Source organism: Xiphias gladius, chromosome 8, assembly GCF_016859285.1.
Source record: "Xiphias gladius isolate SHS-SW01 ecotype Sanya breed wild chromosome 8, ASM1685928v1, whole genome shotgun sequence".
Lineage (NCBI taxonomy): Eukaryota > Metazoa > Chordata > Actinopteri > Istiophoriformes > Xiphiidae > Xiphias > Xiphias gladius.
In genome coordinates this window covers 22,767,038-22,792,206 of record NC_053407.1, presented here as the reverse complement: position 1 = coordinate 22,792,206, position 25,169 = coordinate 22,767,038, and the positions used below count along the sequence as shown (strand labels likewise).

The following is a 25,169-nucleotide window of genomic DNA, read 5'->3' as shown; positions in this document are numbered from 1 at the left end:
CTGCTGACAATCAAACCAAAAAGCAGACACGGGCGAAAACATAACCTCCGTGGTGGAGGTAATTACAATGATATAAAACAGAGAAAAGAAGCAAATCCTCACATTTGAGAAGCTGGAAACACCACATATTTGGCATTTTTTTAAATTGTCAAAATAGTTGATTATTCATTTCTACTACTTCATTGATCAACACTGTACTTGCATCTCAATCATTTTTATCTTTCCAACACATATCTTGCCATATCAAGCTCCTTCTTGAGCTGCCAACTTACTTACAGGTGAATTTGTACAATCATGTGCCTACTTTTTATTAAATCAAGAACGGCTCTGTTTGGTGTCTGCATGTATCCAGTCCAAAAGGCAACCCAGCTGTCTATGTCACACTCACAAAGCTGGAGATCCTTCTCTGATCTTCGGCACAGCTTGTGGCTTTCAAATTCAGCTTTGAGCACATGACTATCAAAAGCTGGTGTACTTGTGAGAGTCATTACTAATAGTGTTATTAGGTTTATATGAATTGATTCAGAGAGATAAGAAGATTCCACTTCATGAGTAGTTATACTAACACATCTGTTAAGCTTGCGCCAGACAAGAAAACAGGTAGTCGTGTGCATTGTTTCTGTTGTCATATGAGATGTTGCAGCCATTAAAGAGGGCAGCAGTGTGTGGACAAGTGAAGCTCTTTGTTGTTACCTGCCATGCAACAAAGTGGCTGCTGCATTATTCTTAATTACAGTCAGACAGCTGTTACCCAAACAATAGAGAAAGGGAAGAACTTGCCAAGTGATGAAATCCACAAATGTCACCACACTGGAGCTGCAAGGCAATACTCTATATTTATGCATGTCTGAGATCAGGAATCCTATTTTCCTTGTCTGGATGCTATACATATACTGTGAGTGAGTATGATAGTTTTCATCCATAACTGTGCTTGCATACTTGTCTGTGTGAGTACTTGTATCCAGTGCCACTGCCTCTTACTCCAAATTAAACTTCACCTCATGTTCATCCAAAACTGCCGATGTGACGCCGCTCTCCTCTGTGCCCAACTGCCCATGTAATAATGCCCGATATTGTGAGTGCCCATTTACTTCTGCCTATTTGTGTGCCCACTGCGCTGTGTTTGAGTGTGCCAGTCTGGGGCCTGGCGCTAGGTTGTGTGGATGGCAGCGGCTCTGCCTGATTGTACTTGGCACAGCATCAGTGGCTACCTGAGTCATCCAGTCTGCCTGCTCCTCACCCTCCAGCAACCGTCAAATTGAGCTCTTTCTGCATTTGCACACTGAATAAAGATGTCTGGACAACCTTCACGACTTTGAGTGATTCACTTTTATATTCACTCCTGATAGCAGAGATGGAAACTACCAACAGCCTTTGTTCTCAAGCATTTCTCCAGTCTTCTTTTCTGTTTTTCAAAAAACAAACTTTAATTCCTTAATTGACTAAGTTTCGACTGAAGTGACTCTATATGACATTACAACAACGCATATTTTTTAAAATCAGGATAATCTAAGCAACTCTGAGAAATAAAATACTGCGTTCTTGTTGATCTAGGGGGTCCAATTAGCATAAATAGGTACAAATTATTAAAGGGGTCATTAATCTCTATTGAATAACAAGGGTGGAATGAGTCTGAAAGAGCTTCTAAACCATGGCTTACCTTGATACATGTGCTTTTCATGTATTGTGAAATATTCTGTCGTGACAATTCGAAAACATGCTGGTGTCTTTGTCTACGTCTTTGTCTGTATGTATTTTCAATTAGCCACAGTGAGCCATGTGACCGATAATGCCTTGTGACTCTGTTATTCAAGCCTAACACTGCAAATGGATGCATGTAAATCTATGATGTAACGAACCCCTACACAGCTGGTCAGAATATGTGTCTGTGTGTGTTGTGTGGAGGTTGTGTGGCATTCAGAGGTGCCATTGTTCAGTAATGCTATGCACTGAGGTGCGTCATGTGGCGAGCTGTTGTCTTGCATTGCTGCCGGGATGCACCGTCGCTGCTGCTGCTGCTGCTGCTGCTGCTGCTGCTGCTGTTGGCTGAGCTAATGTTGACGTGTGTTGACACTCTTGCTGTGTAAGCTCTGTGCACCACAAAGAAACAGTATACGTATGTGCGCTTGTGTGTGTGTGTGTGTTCTTGTTAATGTTGTCATAGGAGATGTTGCAGCCTCAGAAGGCAGCAGCAGCTCGAGTGCGTACCTGTGTAGACGTGTGCGAAGGAGATTATGCTTTCAGACGATGTTTAAGTGTGCTGTACTGTATGTGCTGTTATGTGTATGTGGGTAAGTATGTTCTGTTTCAGCAGCCGGCTGAAATGTTACAGCACCACGCAACAAAGAAACAATGCGTTTTCCTTCCTCGCTACAGTCAGACTGGTGTGACCCAGACAATAGAAGAAACCAGCTTGTGACACACAGAATAAAAACAGAAACAGAAAGGGACACCAAACATGGAGGTGCTGAGGGGGTGGTGGTTAGAGAGGGTTTGGGGTGGGAGAAGACAGAACAACAGACAGACAGATGGACATGCACACAGACAGGAGGAGGTGTTACCTTTCAGGGGACGAGGATTTCTCCGAGTTCACGGACATGAGCGGTGCCTGTTAGCCGCTCGCTGGCCGAGGGACCACAGCAGACGGTGAAATAGCACAGAAAGCTGCTTTCTCTCTCTCTTTTTTTACTCTTCTCTCCCTATCTTTCCTTGCTGTGTCTGAGTAAAGGAGAGGAGAGGGTTACTGCCCCCCCCCCCACTTCTCCTCCTCCTCGTCCTTTTCCCTCCTCCTCTTCCTCCTCTCTGTGTCTCTCTTGTCCTCCCGCTCAGAGGAGAAGAATGGATGGAGGACAAGGCTCTGCAAAGGATTTAAAAAAAGAGCAGCAACTGTGCAGTGCAAAATCTGGCTGAGTGTATGTGTGTCTGCCTACGTCGGTGTGTGTGTGTGTGTGTGTGTGTGTGATTGTGTCTGTGTGTGTGTGTGTGTGTCTGAGCTGATAGCGAGAGCAGCAATGTCAGTCAGGCGCCCCTCCTCATGCCCCTGCCTCCTTCCTCCCTCCCTTTCCTCCCTTCCTTCTCCTCCTTCACCTTGCCTATCTTTTACTTTCCCTCCTGTCACTGTAGCTCTTTTTTGTCCTCCTCTTCCCTTTGTCCCCTTCCTCTCTGGTGACGCTGGTTGAACTGGGTGATGAAATGAAAACACGGGCTCTGGATCAGACACAGTGTGTCTGTGTCTGTCTCTGTATCTCTCCCTTCCTTCGCTCTCTCTGTCTAGCTGGCTCTATCAGGCCTTCTGCAGCTCTGCACAACAACAGAGCCCAGAGTGAGCTGGAGCATTCCACTTTCTTCGCAGGCAGAGGGGTGTCAGCTTGTCAGAGCAACAGGAAAATGAATGCTTTTCTTCTTGAGGCACACTCTCTTCCCCCTTTTTTCCCCCCTATGAATTAGTCCCTTCCTCCCTCTCTCTCTTCTTTTCTCTTTCTCTCTCTCTCTCTCTCTCTCCCAATTGCCTTATTACGACATCCTGTATCTCAGGGCAACGCCGCACAGATCTGCCTTACCCCCCCCCTCCCTCCTATTCTCTAAACCCCATTTCCACCTCTGTCTTTTTTGGATGCCACTGCTTATATCTGAGTGTCTTATCCTTTTCTGCCCCCATCCCAGTCTCCCTATTTTCTCCCCATCTCTCTGGGCAGATGGGCTTGCTTCTACATGAGTGAACAGCTCATAGAGAGGTAGCCAGAGGCTGTGCCATGATGGGGGGTCTGTCTCTATCTCTCAATCTGACCTCAATATCGTTGTGTGTGGGCTTGTGTATGTACGTGTGCACATGTGTATGTATGCGAGTGTGCGTGTGAAAATGCACAGCGGGGGTTGAAGGTGCATCCTGAGGTTAATTTGGCTGACTTCTAATCCAGAGAGCGTACGGTAGGAGACAGTAGAGACAGTACAGAATGTTTACAGTATGTACAGATTCTTCGCTAAAATACCACCAGTCATTTTTTTACTGAAATGATTCGTCAGTGGTGCAATATGCGCAATTTTGATCGTTTCATAATGATAGATTTAAGCAGCAAAGGTAGGGATTAATAAAAGGAGGCAAGGCTGGGAAGTATTTATACTGTGAGACGATAGAGATTTAACTACCAGGAGAGATCTCTACAGTTTATATCGAGGCAGCTATCCCTTTAATATCTCTGTGCATTTTAGGTCATTGCAGGCAATGTTGCAAATTAATAAGCATGGCTGCTTTATGGCAATATTGGATTTCCCATCAGTCTGATGAAGTATCTTGTTTTGTCAGGTATTTAATTCACTGGATAAACCAAAAACAGATACTCTTATGTGGTTGTGGGCCATGCTAGCGGCATGGCTCTAGAGATAGCGATGGGGGTTTGGCTGATGAATCATTGACATTTTTAATTTTTAGTGAAATATCTCAAAACCTTTTGGATGGATTGCCATGTAAGTTAGTTCCCAAATTCAATTCACCCACAGGATAAACTGTAACTGCTTCGGTGATCCTTTAGCTTTTCATCTAAGGCCACCATCAGTTCAAAATTTTAATCTGTCTAGTACTTTGGTTTATGACCAAATACCTGCAAAAGTAATGACATTCTCATCAGCTTCAGTTGTATATTGTGTTTTGTGCTTATCAGCAAAAAAACAAAAAAACAAAAACCATGCTCTATATAACATCAGCATGTTAGAATTGTCACTGAAAGCATGTTAGCATGCTGTTAAACTTAAGCTCAAAGCAAAGTCTCACAGAGGTGCTAGTGTGGCTGTAGACTCTTAGTATTTTATACATCTGTGTCTTATTTTATCTATAAATTGTTCCTTAATTGAATTTCCGGAGAACAGACTACGATTGGTTACAAAATGTATCACAACTGCAATGTTAAAACATATATAATGTAATATATGATTTTAACTATATCACGCAAGATTTCATACAAAGTACTCAGACTGCTGTTTAATGCAACTGTGTACCATTGTTATGCATTACATCTATAAAAAAAAAACTCAAACGTGTCAACAAAAACTTAACAACTCATTATTTTCCCTAAATTACAATTTGGTTGAAATCATTCATTTGAATTTTGTAAAATGATAACAAAATAAGATCATAGCATCATGACACAATTCCACAGAAACATTTTATACAATAACACTGAATTATAACCCAGCCCTAAAACGATTTCGCAACAGCTACTGGAGGTAGCTGGTCGTATATTAATACAATGTCTGACAAGTAAATTTGTGGTAATAGTACAAACACCGTAGTCGTATCTGACAGCTTTCAGGGGCATGAGATATGCCTGAGAGTCAGAGCCAGAAAGAAAACAGAAACACAATGATCCTCTTCTCTCTTGTCTGCATATAGTTCCGCTATCCCACATAAAAGGGCTACATTAGGCACACATGTCTCTGAGCCAAACTATTGTCCTCATTCTCTGTGGATGTGGGCCAATGGGGGGTAAAGTACACACTGGGTCTCAGCGCATCCCGACAGCAAGAGGGATATTGAGCTAATATGAGAGGAAGCACTCGACTTCTTATTCCTTTATTTTCCATACTCAGTTTTGTCAGGGTCACCCGAGGTGGTGGGGGAGGGGGCTGGAGCCTATTGTGGTACAAACTGGATGTAATTCAGGAAAAAACCCTGACAAATCGGCAGTCAGCTGTAAGACAAAAACACATCTACACACAGTAATGCGACAACAAGGGATCATCTGGGATCACTTTACAGGCTCAAAATCTTTTTGACCTTAATTTGAGCCCATATGATCTCCCAATTAACACTTACATGAACACTAGATCTTAGTAAATTCCACACTGGCATCAACAGTACCAAAGCCTTAGCACATGAAGAGGAGGTCGGGGTGTTGGAGGGAGCTGTGGCAGCAAGTGGCGTCAGCATGTGTATATCCACAGAGAAACAGTGGTAAGCGTCAGGCTATAATAGCCAAACTGCCACTCTTATGAATGTGACTGGACATTACTAGCAGCCTAATGAAAGAGCCAGATTTAAATCTAATCCCAACATTCACTGCCAATGCAGGACATAACCCTAAACTTAGCACAGTATGGCAGATATTGCAGGAAACAAGAATTTTAAAAAACCTTGCCACTGGACGTTAAAAATCGTTGTCAGTGAACAAAATCCAGGGTTTTGCAGAATCGTCTCTTCTGTCTGAGAACTGGGTTGCAGCCCAACCTTTCGCCCAGCAGACATTTTGCCATGCCAAATCAGGGAAAGCACAGGTGACAATAATAATAGCTGCAAGACATCTGTAGGGACAAGCTTGTCCAACGTGAGAATTTTTCTTACTGTTGTATTATTATATGGTGAATCCCTTTGGGTTTTGTAACTGTTGTTCAGACTAAATACGCAACAGGAAGATGAAACCTCGGAACTTGTGACAAAGGGTTGTTCTTTTTTCCCTTTTTTTTTTTTTTTTACATTTTATTACCAGAATAACTGATCAAATAAGCCAAAAAGTAATGATCCATCGATAATTTAATTTTACAACGCAATTTTTAGACCTAACTTTTCAGTGCTGACCACTGAGCTACTGTTTATGCTTCATTTTGTGCCACGCATGCACCAATGCAATCCACTGAATCCATATTAGTGCCGATGCTGATCTTATTAAGCAGACTGGGTATCAGTTATATCTTCACCAATTCAACTTGAATTGCAGTTTCTTCGTCAATGTCATTATACAATTCTACATTTTCGTTTGCTGACGAGTTTGTAGTGCACAGCACTCTCTGGCCACATGTTCCCTTACATAAAATTATCCACAGAGTTCCATGTTTTGAAGTGTACAAAATTACAATCTAGGGAAAAAACAGAACTGGTACCGGATCAGTACTCGGTATCAGCAGAAATCCAGAGTAGAGGCATCAGAATCAGTACTGGGATGGAAACACTCAAATTGGTGCATCCCGTAATTTATACAATGCAATCTTTTTTCCTTGCATTTCAGAGCACAGGGGAAGTCATGGGTGACAAAGCTCCTCAATAATCCCCCCCCCCTCCCAATTTTAAATGGCTGCGATGGTACAGTCCTGATGTCACCTTTCTATGGGGATAAACCAAGCGAGACTTAAGACCCCCAAAACAGAGTAGCCCATTCACGTGAAGGAAACATGCACACACGCTTACAGGTGCACACGCACGCATACATCTACACCTCAGGATATTCCACCCACGCTATCAATTTGCAAATTCAAAGGCTGATTCTCATTCTATTTTCAAAAGGAGAAGGAAGGAGCAAAAGAAGAATAAGAAAGAGGGGGAGGGTGAGAGATGATGACTCTCATGAGCAGATATATTTTGGGAGTCGGTATTGAGGCTGCCGGGAGCTATCTTTAAGCGGCCTACTTCTCCTCACTGCCTGGTGGATGCTGGGGAGAGAAAGGGGGTTTATGTATGCAAACACACACATTTCCACACACAGACTGAAACACACACACACACACACAGGTCCCATTGCAAATCACTCCTGGACATATAGTGCACCCAAACACACAAATGAAACCATAGACAGACGTCACAGCAAAGAACAATCACACAGAAAAATAGGCAAATGCATATACAATGGAATGTGTGTGTGTGTGTGTGTGTGTGTATGTATGTATGTGTGTGTGTGGGTGGGTGTATGTGTGTGTGTGCGTATGTGTGCGTGCATGCGCTAAGACAGACGAGCAAGATGCTGCTACTTTAACAGTGACTGTGCTCTTTGTGTCTACAGCCTTGTTGTCACTGTCTGCAGAGGAACCACTGCCCCCAAGTGGAAACACACACAATCGCATACACACAAAGTGGCTTGTCTTATAGTATGCTGTGCGCAAGTGTGTGAGTGATTGTGTGTGTTTTAGAACAGTCAGTGTCCAGATTGATTGACATACTGATAGCCTCAGGTCTGCCTTAGAGCAGCTAACTTTCTCTGCTACAGACTTCTATATGGAGCATAACAGCCTATAGGGACTCTACCATTCAAGCTGCATGGCATAGCCCATGGACACAGGAAGTAAATCTGCATGCACGCACACGCACACACACACACACACACACACACACACACACACACACACACACACACACATACACACACACAGAGGAAGCAAAAGGTTACGAGAGTTATGCTGCAATGGCTCAATGCGTAAGGCACATATCCTGCTCTTAAAAATGTACATACGAGAGGAAATTTATCTAAGTGTTTAAGCGCAAACATTTATATGGTATAAATGACAAGTATAAATATCCAGTGATATAAGCATTTTCTGAACAGGTACGGGCCATTTCTATTCTTGGTTTAAGCAGCAAATGTGTTTTCCTCCACACCTGCAGAACTGAGCAAAAACGACAGGAGTGAAACGTGTAATTGCCATCAAGGGAAACTGTTCCGGACTATACTTCACATGTTTTTAATCCCAGTCTTAGAGAGTCTTCAGAGTCGTCTGGTGGAGCTTCGTCAAGCCTGAGAAAATTAGTCATGCGACATCACCTGGTTATCTTAGTTTATAGCTGCACATTTATGTCAAATGGGATGGATGCTAGAGATGGGAACGATTCCCTTGTTTATAACTTCAACATAAACATGCTTTCAACGTGTGAACAGTGAGCATTCATGTCACTGGACAACTCAGGACGGTTGTGTGTTTGCAGATTTGGCCATGTGAGGATTGACTACAAAGGACTACTTTGAATCGACAACGTAGCATTATATCCATTAAATTTGGGTTTAATTAAGACAGCCATTAGCAGAGGTGAGGCCTTGGTGTTTGTTTAGTTTTGAAGCACTTCTTTATTATTAAGTGCCTACTCAGATATATCAGAGGATTTATACAAATCCAAGTCATAATTTATACTTGGATACTGAAGTGAATTCAAAAGTCTGCAACTGATAAGTATGGTAACATGGTAACTATGGTAAATGTCATGCATCATTAGTATTTCGTTGCCACTAAGTTGCATTATGGGAAATGTAGGATCCAACATTTTTTGATCTTGATCCATATAGGAAATAAAAGTCAGGATATCTCACCCTTTTCTTAATCTGTCCTTTCAGGCCCACTGTGCATTTTACAATTATATGAAAATCATAAATCTCATCACCAATTTCATACATTACAGTCAGTTTACTATGAAGGAGTACAATTCGGCATGTGTTCACCTCTACCCCCTCTTCTGCACTCTGGACTCGTGTGTGACCCTGTCTTTAGAAAAAGTGAAATATTAAATCACTAGAGTGGCCCTTTTCAGGTCACACAGCATCCTTTGGTGATAGTATAGATTTGTTTTCCTAAACTATAATTTTGAAGTCTTTCGATTTTTTGTAAAAGTCATTTCCTAGAAGGGGCAGAAAACTGGCTTCCAAAGCTAGCCAGTTATATATTTTTTTAACAGTGTCTCTCACCTCACCCAAAACTTAACACTGTAACTATTCATCAAGAGCCCAGAGGCCTTTTCACAGTTTGACTTGTTCTAGCAGGAAACGCACAGGTGGAACTAATAATATTAATGATGGCTTTTTCCTATTTAACTGTAATTAGTCAGGTAGTCTCACTGAGATCAAGGTCTGTATTTCAAGAGACCCGACAGCAAGAAACATTCATAGTCACACAAGCACACAACTAGCATACAAGAGTAAAACATCTCAAACCAGACAGCCACTAATCAAGTGACAAATAGACTTCATAGAAACAACTACATGAGTCAAGACATCAAATCATAAAGCTTTAAAATCTCTGGGGAGAAGGAAATAATCTAGCTTGAGGGCTTTTTGCAGTTCTTCCATTTAAAAAGGTTTCACAACCTATCAAGGTGAGTATGTACATGTGAAATATCGTATAATGTTAAAGCAGCTATAATCAATATATTTTTTTAATAATAATGTATCAAATGACAACGTGAAAACAACATGACAATGTGGAAGGGTGGCTCGTAGAAATGAACCTACAGAGAACTAACACCGCTCTCAAAGCATATTTTTTGGCTGCAGCAGATGGCTGGTTTCAGAAAATGGGCTCTACAAACCCCACTGTCCACTACCTGCTCGGCACTAAACAGCAGATAAACACAGTTAGAGACTAGCTGGTGGACATACTGGAGACTTTAGCAGCTCAAAAACCACATATTTCTGGCTCTGGTTGGTAGAGACCCAAAACAGAGCTAAAAGAGAGTGAATGGTGGACTTACATTGAGCAGGCGCCCAGGAACATGACTCCAAATGAATGATAATGTTGCTCCATAACTGCTCCATGTGTAAATAAGCAGCTGTTTGCTAACAAGTTCTCCATATCTACATAATAGGTGACGAGTTGTGTTCACAAATTGTTTGTGCTGCCACGATGTGGCCAAAAAAAAAAAAAAAAAAATTAGTTATTGCAGGTTTAAGTAATTACTGTAGTCGATCATGTAGTTGTCCCAGTAAGCCATGACAGTGGAGTAGCCTGCACAATACCAATGTCCTGGAACTGGCTCACCTAAATGCAATGTAGCAATAAATAATGTTAATAATAACACCTGTGCTTTTCATGCTGCGGCATGTCAAAATGTCTGCCATTCTACTTCTAAACATCTGGACTAATCATGGGCTTGAATCTCACTCATGACCTTTGCCTTTAACCATTCCAGTCCCTTCCTCTTACTCATGTCCCATCACTCTACTTTCTTCCAGTTATATGGGAAAAAGGTATAACCCTTCCCACCACACACTCACACACAGGCGCACACGCACACGCACACGCACACGCACACACACACACACACACACACACACACACACACACACACACACACACACACACACACACACACACAGCACAGTTACTCTGCAGTATTAAGTGCTCGGAATTCATCCCGACATACACAGGTAAGCACCTTGCACTTTCTCTGCCTCATTACCCTGGGGAACACACTCTAAAGCAATATGTTTAAATGTGTGAACTTTGCAAGCTAAAGCAAGAGTGTGCTGTGGTGTTTTTCCAGTAAGCGGGTGAGGTGAGTGGGAAGAGAGGGAGTACAAACTGTTTACCCAAATCTCATACTTACAAAAAAGTGAGATTATCACCCAGTAACAGCTCCACCTGGTTCTCTGTGAACTAAGTGGAGTGTGTTTAATTGATGAATGAGCAACGACCTCCAACCTCTCTTCCTGCACTCTGACCTCGTGCGAGGCAGCTGCTGACATGTTTGAATGGATTCTGTCACACATGGGGCTGGGTGTCACTTAACACCAAGCTCAGCCACAAAATGGCCGTCTTCATGTTTTTTAACACCCTTTCACCCCACTAATGGAGGACAGGACAGGTCCAGTAACAGCACTTGTTGAACCGAGATGAAGGTGTTTGTGTGATCAGTGTACTGCATATGTACTGCTGTGCGCTTTGTAAAGGAATTTAAGGGAATGGGTGCCACTTTACACTATTTTTTGAAAACATTGTAACTCTCAAAAATTGAATGAAAATTTAAAAACAACAAAAAGCATTTAGAACAAGTGAAATGAGATATTTGTCTGCACTTTGACTGACTCACTTAAAACAGCAGGCCTTGTAATCATCCGGGAAAGCACGCAGAATCTTAAAACTATTGATTTCAATAGGTAAACATAAGGTCAGAGCCAAAGTATTCAGTAATTTCCAGCATGACAAAAAAAAAAAAAAGGAGGTGGGAGAGCAGTACCTACAAAGAATCCTTTCATTTCACCAATGACCAAAAACTGGGGCATGGATACCCTCTATTGGATAGAATGAGAATTACACTCATGAGACTCAAACCTGCACACAAAGCACTCTTCACTTGATACAAAGCATTCATAATTGGACACAGGGCACTGGGGAGAAGTAAACAGCAGCACTTTGGGAGTCCAAACAAGGATACACAGAAAAATAAAGCGTTTTCTTTTTCCTACTGTCATAAAGCATGGGGGGCAGAGAAAATAGTTTTGGCCGCAAGCTGAGGGGGCGTACAACAATGATCACCCTGTGTTTACAGCTATAGAGAACTGTGATAACAGCCCCACAGCCTGGAGGAGAGAGGAAAGTAGGCCTGTGGTCAACAGCAAGCGTTATGTCAACACAATGAATGTGATAATTCAGTTAGCAGAACCACTGCTGTAAGGTGACTGAAATACTCTGGTAAGCTGGTGGTTAAATGTCTCTACAGAACTAAATGTAAGATTAGAGCCTTCAATTTCAAGCTAAATGGGGCTAAATAGGAGTCACACAAAAAAAGTCAGCCAAAAGACAAATGCAGACTGGAAAAATATGCCTCACAACTGGAAAAACATGCTGCAGGGCTCCAGCTCAACATTGAACAAGACTGAGTAACCACGAAAATGAGAGACAAGTTGTAATAAACCAGAATTATTATTTAAGATAGATGTAAATGACTTTAATTTAACATTAGGTGTTCAGAAATGGTCCCTCAGGACTCCTGTTATCAGCCAAGTTCCGCTGACAACCTACAAGCTCAAAAAGTGTGGCAAGAGTTGAGGACTAAGAGGATAAAGCCATGCTAGTGGCCCTGTGAGGCTGTAGTGGCACAGCAGTGCAGCGAGTGAAACCCTAACATCAGCACTGCCAACATGCACACAGTGATAACATGCTGATGTTAAGCAGGTAGCTAAGTTTAGCAATTGAGAATTAGCAGATACAACATTTACCGTGTTCTCCGTCTTAGTTTTGCATGTTTGCATGCTAACATTTGCTAATTTGCACTAAACACAAAGTACAGCTGAGGCCGATGGGGATGTCATAAGCAAAGGTACAGGACAAACTGAAATATTTATGTGATGATGGTGCTCGATGAATAGTTATAAACCATTCTGAGAGGAACCCGAATGTCTGCACCAAATTTTATGGAGCTAAGTGGTGGACTGACAAACTGACCGACCGAGCCCTGCTCAAGAGCTGACATGAAAAGACCCCTGACATCCAGGCTCACAGAGGCCTGATCTGTTATAGGTGTATCACATAATGAGAGCAAGAGAACGCATTACGTTTTTTTATTGCAAATACTGCATGCAACACCGAATAAATGCAACACTAGCGCAGGACTCCGTGTTAAGCTATTATGATATTTTGTTTTTGACATTTAAACAGAATAAGAGCCACACACTAAACAGGCCACTTCAGCTGCAATCACAGATGTAGAGGAAGGTAAAATGAATGTATCTAATTTTTTTCCACAAAATACATCATTAAAAGTGCTAATTGTCAAACTAAGGAAAGGGTTATAGAATTGAGGATTTTCAAACCTACTTTTTTATTCATGACTTCATTACTAGAAGCTTCTAAGTTTACAACTCAGATGCTTCTAGATCGAACAAGAATTTTCAGCCAGGTTTTTGAGACAGTGCTAAATGCGGACACTGCTCGGTGTAGCCAGTCACTCAGTGTTTACAATGGCAACAGCAACAGTGACAGAAAGAAGCTGATGCACGCACTGTGAAGGACATATACGCATATACACACAGAGTCTATACACACACACTCTCCAGAGATCTGGGTTAGTGTGCTGCGGAGATACTGAAACAAACAAATACCTTGTGGCTGGACTGCAAACATGAGGAGCAATGATTACAGCCGGTGTAAGCAATTCAATACCATAGAAAGGAGTATTGATTCTGCCCTGTTGTACCCGTGTCTGCATCCATCATATTATCTGTGATTATTTGTGAGTAAATGGGGGAAATGTTCAAAAGTATTACACTCCGATCCACTAAAGCACGCAGATGTCATGAGCAGCATCTCAGCATCTCACCTTCGTGAGCCTTTCCACTGTTTCTTTCAACTGAAACTGTATCTACATTTTGCAAAAGCTATTAACCGAGCAGTAAGGAGCCACAAAGCAGGTGTGTTGTATTTAAAAGCCGGACATTAAGTGATCCGCAGCATCATGCTTACTAAAGGTGCAAAGGGCGTAACCTGATAGTGACAAAACAAACAACAGCATGCAAAAAAGGTGAGAGGCAGCAATATTCAATTTTGTTCTCCTCACTTGTACAGTACAAGTTTGACTGAGTCACTAGAATCTGTCTAAAAAGTGTCTTTTTGCCAAGTCAAGCAGCAGCAGGGAGAAGTTAATAAAAAATGTTGATACACTCATCTGAGCGTAAGCAGTAGGCGAGCAGCAGCAAGTGATTTTCCAGACCTTTCAGGCTACATACAGGCTGCCCTAATTTATGGAGGTTGTTGAGGCCATATGCAATGTGAGAAACAAAGATTTGCTGACACTACTTAGGGGCTGGAAAATGTCTTTTCACCTCCTCTCCGTGTTCAGTCATTTAAAAATCAGTTTTTGTTACTTTAAGTCATTAGAATTTTAAAAGATTAGATGCCTCCTAAGCCGTAGAATGTACGGCAACATCGACAAGTATGCTAAAATCATCCACCATTAGAAGTCTCTCAAAAATGGGTCTGTAGAGTATAACAGGAAGTATGCCTTGCATTTCAATAAAGCTGCATAGTACTTTTAGGAGAGGAAACACCCAAAAGGTAGTGCTTTATGCTTAAGATAATAGAAAATAAAGCTGCCAGTGCCACCCCATTTTCTGCTCTCTCTACATTAGTGTGAAAAATTAAAATGAGGTGTTGTACTACCTGCTTATTGGTTGGGCTCAGTTAAAAACAAACTGTCGGTTAAAAACAAACATACAGTACTTAATAGAGACTTGAGATTGAGAAGTGCCACTTTAAAGCTTGTTGACATTGTTCTAATGCTTATTTTGCCAGCATAAAATGTATAAGAGATAGCCAGATTTAAAAACAGAGAAAGAGCATAGTAAAAGAATATTTTTGAAGGTTGAAAATGCAGAAATAATTTGAAAACCTGACAGAGCACCCATCAGAAAGACATCTACACGAGAGCAATTCCTCCTTCGCAATCGGCCAGAAGGTGGCAGCGGAGGGAGACTCCCCGACTGTGATAAGCTCCTGCCCTCACAGAATTACATGCCCTATTAATGTCTTCCCTTCCTCCTCCCGTGATGACCCACTGGCCCGCAACTGTAGAACTCAAGCCCATTTCAGAAGCATTACACTGGAGGAACAAATCCTTGTTCCTTGTCCCTCACTGAACAAATCCTATTTGGACCACATACACTCTGAGCATGGGAATCCCTCCTTTTCATTCGCTCCTGCTCTATCTCCTCATTCATTCTGATCGACTTGGTAGATTTGTTCTGATGTGCTTCCCTGGCTAATGTTCTGGGAAAGCAGGAGGAAATCCTTGACTAGCTCAAACTCCACCGGTCAGACAGGCATCTAGTTTGAAAAGGGGGAGCAAAATCCAGTGGAAAAATCCACCCCCTGAGCCCCCGAAACGAGCCACTAGACAAGCAGACTTAAGGAGCAGTTCATTTAACGACAACGGATTATAGTATTGGCAGGCCTGGTAAGAGCTGCGCAGCGGTTAGAGCTAAAACGGAACAACCACTCAACTTTACCCTTATTAAGTGCTAAATCCAGAGACAACCTGGTGGCTCTCAAAACCAGCACAACTATCTAACCGTTGAAAAGGTGAGTTCAAATTGGAGCTTCTCCACAGGAGCTCCTACTTCAACACCTACTGGAGTGGCCTACTTCTAAATTCAATCAGTCAGTCAGCCAGCAATAATACCAGGGAGTCAGCCAGCAATAATACTAGCACTGTGGCCACCAGGGAGAATATCATTCCTACTCAGACACCACAGAGGAAGCAGCTAATATCATATTACAATTCAGTATATAACAATGAATGATCTGTAAGGGGCATACCCAGTCTCTCTCTCTGTCCATAAATCTCAGTTCTCCTCCTACTTGGGATATTTACAATTAGACTGTAGGATACAGACAAAAAACAAAAGGCATACATTTGGATTTCTTATTAACTGTGACACACATGCACAAAGTTATGCCAGCATTTCTTCCAAAATTTCACAATTTAGGACAGATTGAAAAATGTCTCCTATTTGCAGCTGAATGTACAGGTTAAGAATTTGTACACAAAAAACATTGTGTATGACACTGCATTAAATGTCTTTCCATCTTATTAAAGCTGCTTTAATCAATATTTTTATATTCACAATTTATCAAATGATTATGTATAATGTGCAAAGTGTTGCCTGCAGTTCCCCTCAGCTCGACGGAGCGTTTTGGCTTCTTTTAGCTAATTGTTTTGGTTTTACGGCCCACAACTTTACTGTCCTGGTTCAAGCTCTTTTCATTTCAGCCCCATTTCAGCCCCATTTCGGCCCGTTTTCTGTGAAAAAGCTCTGATATACCCACTGTACGCTACCAACCCAGCATCACACTTTGAGACAGTTAGTGACTAGATGGTGAACATATTGGATCATTTTTTGCAGCTAAGGAGCCAGATATTTCCCTCAGGGGTTGGTAGAGAGTGAACATTGGACTTAAAATCATCAGGTGGCCAGAAAATTTAAAGAAATGCACACATATGTTATAGTGATGCCAAAATAGGAGCAAATGGCTCCTCCGTGGCCTTGACAGTGACTCAAAAATCACAACCATGAATCTTTCTCTGGTCCTCTTTCCTGTGGAGAGCTGCTTAAAAAGGAAACTGTATAAATTGTTGTCGTTCAGGTCTGACCTGTAATAACACATTTCAAAGGATGTGAGTCAGACTCTGAATAAATAACAAACACCATCCAAACATAGAGCTGTAGCAGTCTGCGAGGGTCATTTTTTTACATAAATGAGCAATTTGAGCTGTCCACTCTGTTTCCTCATTCAGCTGCTCACCGTTCAGCGACCTATGCGCTTTTGCCCCTTGTGACCAACGCAGCAGTTTTTGCAAACCCTCATTTCCTGCCTTCAGCTGCCCTGTGGCATCCTCTAATTCCCTCTCTCCACTTTCCTTACTCACTCTCTCCATCCCTAGCTTTCCTGTTGCTACTGGTTGGCCAGACAAATGCTCACACATACACAAACTCTCCCTTTCATCCCCTCAGTCCTCCTCCCTCCCTCCTAGTCTCTTTCTTTATCTTTTGTTCCACCTCTCTAGGTTTCAGCATGCCTTTCACTGTTTCTCTCTCCCCCTTTTTTCTCCCAACCTCTCCCTCTGTCTCTCTACATGCAGCTCACATGCTCGGCGCTCAGTGCCCACCATCAGCTCCATCCAGCCAGGCTGCAGTCTTGATGAAGGAAGCATTATTGGCTGAGCTGAACAAATCTGCTTGCCAAAGATCAACTCTCTGAGGACATCTGGCCAGATCAAGACACAAGGCCACTGGTGTTCATCCACAGTTAGTTGGACTCCTGTGTTTCCCCTGGGAATCAATTCAATTTATTAATATGGGAGCCTGTCTGGACCTTCCACTTACCACCTCCTAATCTGTAAAGGCTCATTAATCACAACAACAGGCTGATTTTGCACCAAAAGAACATTATTACATTTATAAATATTAGGCCACCAAACCCAAAGTCTGTGTTACAGCAATAGTTTGATATTTTGGGAAATACGCTTATTTGCTTTCTTGCTGAAATTACGTTCAGAAGATCAATTGCACACGTATGTCTGTATATTAAATATGAAGCTGAGTAAAACAGCGGGTTAGCTTTGCTTAGTCTAAAAAGTGGAAAAATAACAACCTGTGCTTTTATGGGGAGGTTTTGTGCCACTGGTGAGCCACAGAGGCGCTGGTAGTTGGATTTTGTTACCTTTGAACCACTAGCGCTATGCTGGTGGTTTCCCCCTGTTTCCAGTCTTCCAGTTGCTAGCTCCGGCTTCATATTCAATGGACAGACATGAGAGTGATTCTTCTCATCTAAATCTTGGCAAGAAAGCAAATAATTTCCCCAAATCTTGAACTATAGATCTAATATCTCACATACTAGCTACATGTGTTTCCCACAGTAAACTAAACTTAAATAACAATATTCAGAAAACCAAATTCTTGTGGTAACTCTTGATGGACTTTAATATGGACAATCAGGGATGCCCCTGTTGTTTAGGGGTTAACACGCCAACCATGAACCATGGACTGTTGTTGCATCTCCCTCCCCCTTCATTTCCTGTCATCTCTCCATTGTCACGATCTAAAGAAGGCATATAATGCCAAAAACTTATTCAAGAGTTATGGAGAATCTATGAACAAACCCAAGGGACCAAGATAGAGTCTGTATATCAATATTTTTCATCATTGTGTGTATATACGTGTTGATTTATTGTTGTAAGTGATGGTTATTTTTGTATATATCTGTATGCTGACTAATCAACAAGTCATATCTCTGTGGTATGCATCATATACCTGCCTTCAGCTTTAGCTTGCTGCCTGGTGCCTGGTGCCAGTGAATAAACCCTGTCTCGTCTCTGCAGAGTGCTCCAACCAGCTGCCTGCGCTCTTCTTCAGTCAAAAAAAAAAACAACCCCTGGAAGTCAATGCAGTTTATAGTGCAATGTGTGGGAACATTGGTCAAGTAAGAGTCAGCTCATTTCATGCAGAAGGGTCTATAGCGCTACGACAGGCACTGACAGATATACAGTATATACCGAGAAGGATATTAGCATTTGGACTCGCTAGTGCTCTGTCTGGAAAAGTTACGGCTGATAAATGCTGTTATACTGGTGTCGCTTTATATCCCTTTTCACACTCGCAACCGCAGGATGTTTTTGGTATGCTCATCCAGATCCATTTAATCAATGAGGCGATTCACACCACAGTCTCGGCCTCTTAAATTTTTAAGGACCTGTCATCTTACAGCATGAAATGCAGACCCATTTACAATCTGTGTCCCACCAGGCAGATCAAACATTTGATCTTTAATTAAGGCCTACACCAGGTCAGAGGTCGATGAGAGGGCAGCTAGGCCATCTCTTTGTAGTAACCTCCTTCAATCATATACACCATTATCTGCCATTTTAAAAGGCCCTAGTACAGAAAACGTTATTCTGTAGTTAGAGGCGCCGACTCTACCCTGCCATTGTTATAAACTACTGCATCATTGTTGTGCCTGTAATCATGGTGACTAGGACTTGCTCTGTTTTTATTGCTACTGGTCTACTGGAGTCATACAGCCAGTGTTTCTATGGCAACGTGCACAACAGAGGGCACGATGGTCCATTTATTTTAGGTGACGGACCAAACTCAATAAAGGGAGAGATGATAAAGTGAGAGAAATAAATGTGAAGGTGTAAAAGCTATGATCCGTCACTAAACGAATCCTGTCAGAGAAAGAGAGCAGTCTGCTATTGTTTTGTGCGGCTCCTGCAGCAATTTGCAAAGCACTCGTGTTTTTGTTGCTTTTAGTTAAACATTTCCTAGAGAAGAGAAGAACCCGGTTGAGCAGACACACTGATTATTGAAGATAAAATACGTACAATACAATACAAAATAAATCTATTTGGAGGTTTAAATTTGAATATTTTTGATTAAATACAGAACATAGTTAAGTTTGTTTAATCTGAAGTTAAGATGACTGCTTATCAGCATTTGGCTGCTTACAGGATATACAGTAAGGCATTTTTTTTCTTGCCACTTTCCTCCGCTTCTTCATGGGGGTCTCCCTTTTTGCTTCTAACCTTTTTTCCCGTGAAGTCGTTTGAGACAAACTTGTGGTATTGGGCTATGTCAACAAAACTGACTTGACTTGACTTGACTCAAGTATGGAGACACCTACTGATCCCAGCTGAGTTCTGATTCTGTCCACACATGTATTACGCATTAATTAAAAGTGGAGCCAATGAAAAACATGTACACAGGTTAAAGCCCGACCCATACTGAATTTTCGAGGCCCATACTGATATCAATATTTTGAAAAGAAAATGAAAAATGATAATGATATATATATCGGCAGAAAGGATTTTTTTCCCCTCTTTATTCTACATAACACGCATAAAGTACAAATATATATGGTTTTGTTGCACTTGTTGGGGCAGGACAACTTAAACTTTTTCTCATCTTATATGCATAACAGAAAATTTGGGATTTTTAAAATGTAAATCCCTTAGATTTTTTTTTTTTTTTTTTAAAGCATTGTGAGAAAAATATATACTAAGTGGGACATTTTACAGTTGAAAAATCATCTCATCAGAGCACTCTGCTGGACAAACTGTGTAATAGTGACACTGTTTTTCTATATCACCACAAACCTAGTTTGGCATTTCATTACAATAAGTACTTGTTACTTATGGTTACGCTATCATACAGTTGATCAACACGTCAAACATTGCCCAGCCCCAACCTGTCAAACGTGATGATTTTTCTAGTTTGATAGTAAACTGGACAGGTTTGGTTTTTTGGACTGTTAGTCGATAAAAACAAGCAATATGAAGATATGAAGTCACCTTGGGTTTTAAGGAATTGTGATGGACATTGTTCCCCATTTTCTGACATTTTATAAACAAAGACAAAATTGGCCATACATATCACCTCAGTTGATTTGGTTCTTTTTTTGTTTTTTGCTTTTTTGTCCTTGCTTTGAGACCATGTGAGTAAGAACAAGTTTACTGAAGAGTCAATACCAGTAATCTTTTTAAGGACTCAACTTAAATCCAGTATCTCTCTTTCTCACACACATAGACTGAGAAACAACAGCCAGATCAGCAAGACGAGACTGAAAGAGCAAAAAAATATGTTGATGAAATACGGTGATAAGATCAGGTTACTATGTGGAAGCGAAAGCGTAAACATCAAAGCAAAAGTTTGACGATGATTTAGTAGATAAATCCATTCCACAATTCCCAAAGCACAACTACACTTGCAGATCACAAGTAGTGTCTTTGAATTTCAATGGCATTACCCCACCCTGGTACATGGTGTGTGATTAGCACACTGAACGGAGGTGATAAAAGATGGAGCCAGACTTGTAGCTGCAAGCCCAATAGATTGGCTTCTTTGCTCAAAAACCCGCTCTGCTCGGCAATTCGCGTAGCTGGCGCTCAAACGTGGGACTGATCCAAGGCTTGTGGTGATGGTCTAAAACGTCAAGGCAACATTGAGCACGTGGTCCCTCACAAATTATGCGGTTTGCCTCTGGGTGAATCAGCAATAAATATTTGTCACATTGTTTATGAATCTGTGAAAAAGTGAAACTGAAAAAGTCCTGAAACACAGCGCTGAGATGCAACTAACTTCCTGTCACTATCTGACTATTAAATAAGCAACTGTCAATGTCCCATCACTTGAGTGAATCTGCAAATACACCGTTTACATTGCCTCATATAATCATAACTGTGGGGTCTTTAGTTAAATTTACATTAACCCAGCATGTACCCTGTTACAGGTTCATGTTACTACATATCAATTTTGCTTATTTCTATTACGAATTCATAAACAAGACACAATCCAGCGAAAGGTTGTTGAGATACTTCACTCAAAACCAAAAATGTCAACCTGCTGGTGGTGCTACAGGAAAAGCCAGGGGATCATCATAAAAGCCAGTAGGATTCATCCACCATGAGTGTCTGTAAAAAAATTTCATGGCAAACCATTCAGTAGTTTTTGAGATCTTTCATTCTGGACCGAAGTGGTGGAGCCGACTGACAGACTTTGCCAACTACAGAGCCACGCCGCTAGTCTGGCTAAGAAAACAGAATAGCAAATCAAAACCCAGTCCTGTAGCCAAAGCAAACGATGCACCTTATGGGCAAGCAAGCATGACTGCCCAAACAAAGAAAAGACCAACTGTAATACCTCAAACCTGATCAACAGCAGATTGAAACAAAAAGAAGCTGCTGTCCTACTGTGGCCATGGTTCCTGAACAACAGTAACCGATCTCTGGAAAGTGCAGAGCACAAACATCAGCAACGAGAGACTCAGATCACAGTCTGGCTCTTAAATACAAGACAGTAATGAAGACAAAAAAAAAAAAAAAAAAAAAGGATCAATATGTATCTTTAGATAATAAAAGCTGTTAAAAAAAAATGCATTGCAGTTAAAAGGCCCTACACACTCTTGGTGCACCCCCAACAGATGTTGTCATATATTTGGCCTGATGAGGTCTCTCGTTAGGGTTGTTTTGCTGTGTAGAAAACTTTGTCTGTCGGTTTTGATGCATCTGTCCTGGTGGCCAAGCGATTTAAGGGACTGACCATGACTTGCAAAGTCTCCTTTGTTGCATGTCACTTCCCGCTTCTCTCTCTCCCTCTCACTCATAATTTCCTGTAATGTCTCCACTATTGACTCTTTATTAAAAGCATAAAATGCTTTTGTTGCACCTGTCGGGGCAGGACAACTTATACTCTCTCTCGTCTTATCAGCGGAGACTTTGGTGACCTCACATGAACCCCGGCATGACTCTACCAAAGTTCAGCCTGAGCAGAGGCCTTTACAAGAAGAGAACCCCTACGCGGGTATGTTATGTGATGCTGGTGTAAGGACAGTTCACATACATGCATATGCGGTCATCATATCAAACACACATACTTGACCTCTCCCATGTGTTCCTAATAAAGTCCTCAGCAAGGCACCCTGATCTGTTCCTCTAAGCCGCGGGTAAATCTCTCCTCCCCCTGTGTTTGTTAGCGTGTGTGTTTTGTTTGCCAGGCTGAGCGAGGTCAGGTTAGATGTCACCCAGTCAGAGCGTGAGATATAATATATATTATATACCTCTTCAGGCTGGGAATTTTTTTTTTTTTTCTTTTATGCATGTGCACGCATTCATGTGTTTGTTTGTCTGAATGAATGAACTCAAACGTGGGAAGCTGTATCAGCTTAAATCAGAAGAGATCAAAGTCAAGTGACAATTCACTGACGGTGCCTGAACTGAGTCTAAACACTACTATTCACCTCAGCACATAATGCTCTGGATGTGAAGCCCGCTTTGTAGTGGAAATGTGTGTGTGTGTGTGTGTGTGTGTGTGACAGAGTGTCTCTGCATTTGGGTACATGTGTGTTTGTTGTGGTTTGTGAACACAAAGCCTGTCTCAGCTGTGTGAAGCCCTTCAGCAGGGGCCAGGCATGACTCTGGATCAAAGCACAGCACAACCCTTTAAGAACGAACTCCCTCTCTGACAGTGAGTGTTTTTGTAAGAGAAGTCGAGATAAAGTAAAAATCCCTCACTTTTACTGCTACTCACAAACTTAAGAATGAAAACATTAAACTTTTTTTGACTTTAAAATGCTCTTAAAGTTAAGAGGGTGCCAGAGGTCTCTTCAGTTGGTTAAGAGGAGATAAAAGATGACTGCAGTACAGAAACAGAGCCGACCTCGGCCTTGATTTCTGTCTGATAACACTAATAATGATAATAATGATAATAATAATACACTTGCTGAAGCAGTATAATTAAGAATAAAGTAGTTTTAGTCTATTATTTTACATTTTAACATTTGATCAATTCTCCTTATTATATGATTTCTCTGATGAACCTCATCAACCAACAGCAGATCTTCTCGCAGTACAATTTTTTTTCCATGTCAGACAATTTCCTGTTATTTCATCCCCATTTATATATTTATACATTATAAATAATTTAGAGTGTTGTTGGTTTCCTATGTTAATTATTCCAAAAGATTATAAGATTTCACACAGAGAAAATGAACTTTAAAAAAAATATATAATCATATACAGTATGTCATTGCAGAGTAACATGCCACTGAATAAACTGTAAGGATTTTTTTTAAGAATCTATAATACATACATTTTTCTATAAATAAAGGGGTTAAGGTGCATACCATTTGACCACAACATCCCCAGCTTGATTCGAGCCATTTGTTGTACGTCATGAAAAAAATTCTTAAATCTAAATATTTGTTTATGTAAAAAAAAAAAAAATTGGCTGATACATTGTTATCTGATTTTTTTTAAAACTTCCAAATATCAATCTTAGCATTGGCCTTTAAAGCCAAGTATCGTTTGGCCTATAATTATAAACACTCGAGTTCAACTTCTGAATAAGTTACATTCATGGGTTGATCTTAAGACAGAAGACATATAAAAATGGTAGAAATTAATTCTTCTTTTATTTTGAATGTTATGCCCCACTTTAACCACTGTCTTGACATATATGTTCATCGATGTAATTTACAGTATCTGTGCTGCAATTTAAATTCAGTACATCTGGAAATCTAATTTTTTCGTAGCACATTAAATAATAAAAAAAAACAGTTTGAGAGTGTGAGTTTATATCACTGGCTTCATTGTAGATCTGAAACAATTAGTTGATTAATCGATAAGTAAAATCGTCAAAAAAAAAATTAAGCATTTTGATAAATGATCTCTCACTTAAGTCACTAATCAAGCAAAAACACCAAACATTTAATGGTTCCAGTGTCTCAAATATAAGAATTTGGGGCTTCTTCTTTTGTTTCTTTTTTTTTTTTTCACACGATAGTAAAATGTATATTTTCTGATTTTTTTTTTACTATTGCTCTGACCAAAAAAAAACCTATTCAAGACATCACTTTAAGCCGAAAGAAATTGTGACGGTTATTTTTCCACTATTTCCTGAATTTTTATAAACCAAAACAATTAATCCATTAATAATCATCTAGGGCCGCAACTAACAATGATTTTCATTATCGAGTAATCTGATGATTATTTTTTTTGATTAGTCCAATTAACTTTAAAAAAAAAATCAAAAAATTGTGAATAAATGCCCCCAACAACTTCGCAGGGCCAAAGGGTGACATCTGCAAATGTCTTGTTTTGTTCAATCAACATCAAAATATTCAGGTTACTGTGATATATGACCAAGAAAGGCAGGAAATCCTCTCCTTTGAGAAGCCGGTGTCAGAAAATGTTTGACACTTTTTCCACTAGCTTTGCTTGTACAATGAGTGATTACTAATTGATTATCAAAATAGCTGTATTTTATTCAGCTGTATAATCAGAAGATGAATCAATAATGAAAAGGGATTTTTAGTCACAGCTCTGCTTCCTGTACACATCATCAAGCCTGGCCTTGAATCAAGAGTCCTTTTGTCAGATTCCCTCATTTTCTCTGCCTTCTTAATCCCTCTCCGGGTTAAGCCCTGGTGTATATATCCCAGCATACACTGGGCAGCAGGCAAGACCACATCCACAGCAGGACACCAATCTCAGGGCTACCACAGGAGTCTTTTTTTTTTCCTTTTTTTTTTTTAATTAGAAGACACCTGCTTCTGAAATGGGTGAACATACAGCAGGTGGAATGATCTCACCACTGACATAGTCTTGTTATGTTTTAAGACAGAATATGGGAATAACTGGGTTTGTGAATGGACACTTT

At 40.9% G+C, this 25,169-nt stretch overlaps 1 protein-coding gene across 5 annotated transcripts in view; it reads right to left on the bottom strand.

Moving 5' to 3' along the window:
* The window catches only part of srpk2 (SRSF protein kinase 2), a 71,880-nt gene that overhangs the window by 45,375 nt on the left and 1,336 nt on the right, over nt 1–25,169 (bottom strand). Inside the window, exon 1 of one of the 5 annotated variants that reach the window (XM_040133152.1) lies at nt 2,562–3,311. The exons of the other annotated variants lie outside the window; for them this stretch is intronic. Within the exon in view, the coding sequence (XP_039989086.1) occupies nt 2,562–2,599 (38 nt within the window). The 5' untranslated portion in view covers nt 2,600–3,311. Of the gene's footprint in view, nt 1–2,561; nt 3,312–25,169 lie in introns of those variants that run through there. 5 annotated transcript variants of the gene reach the window in all.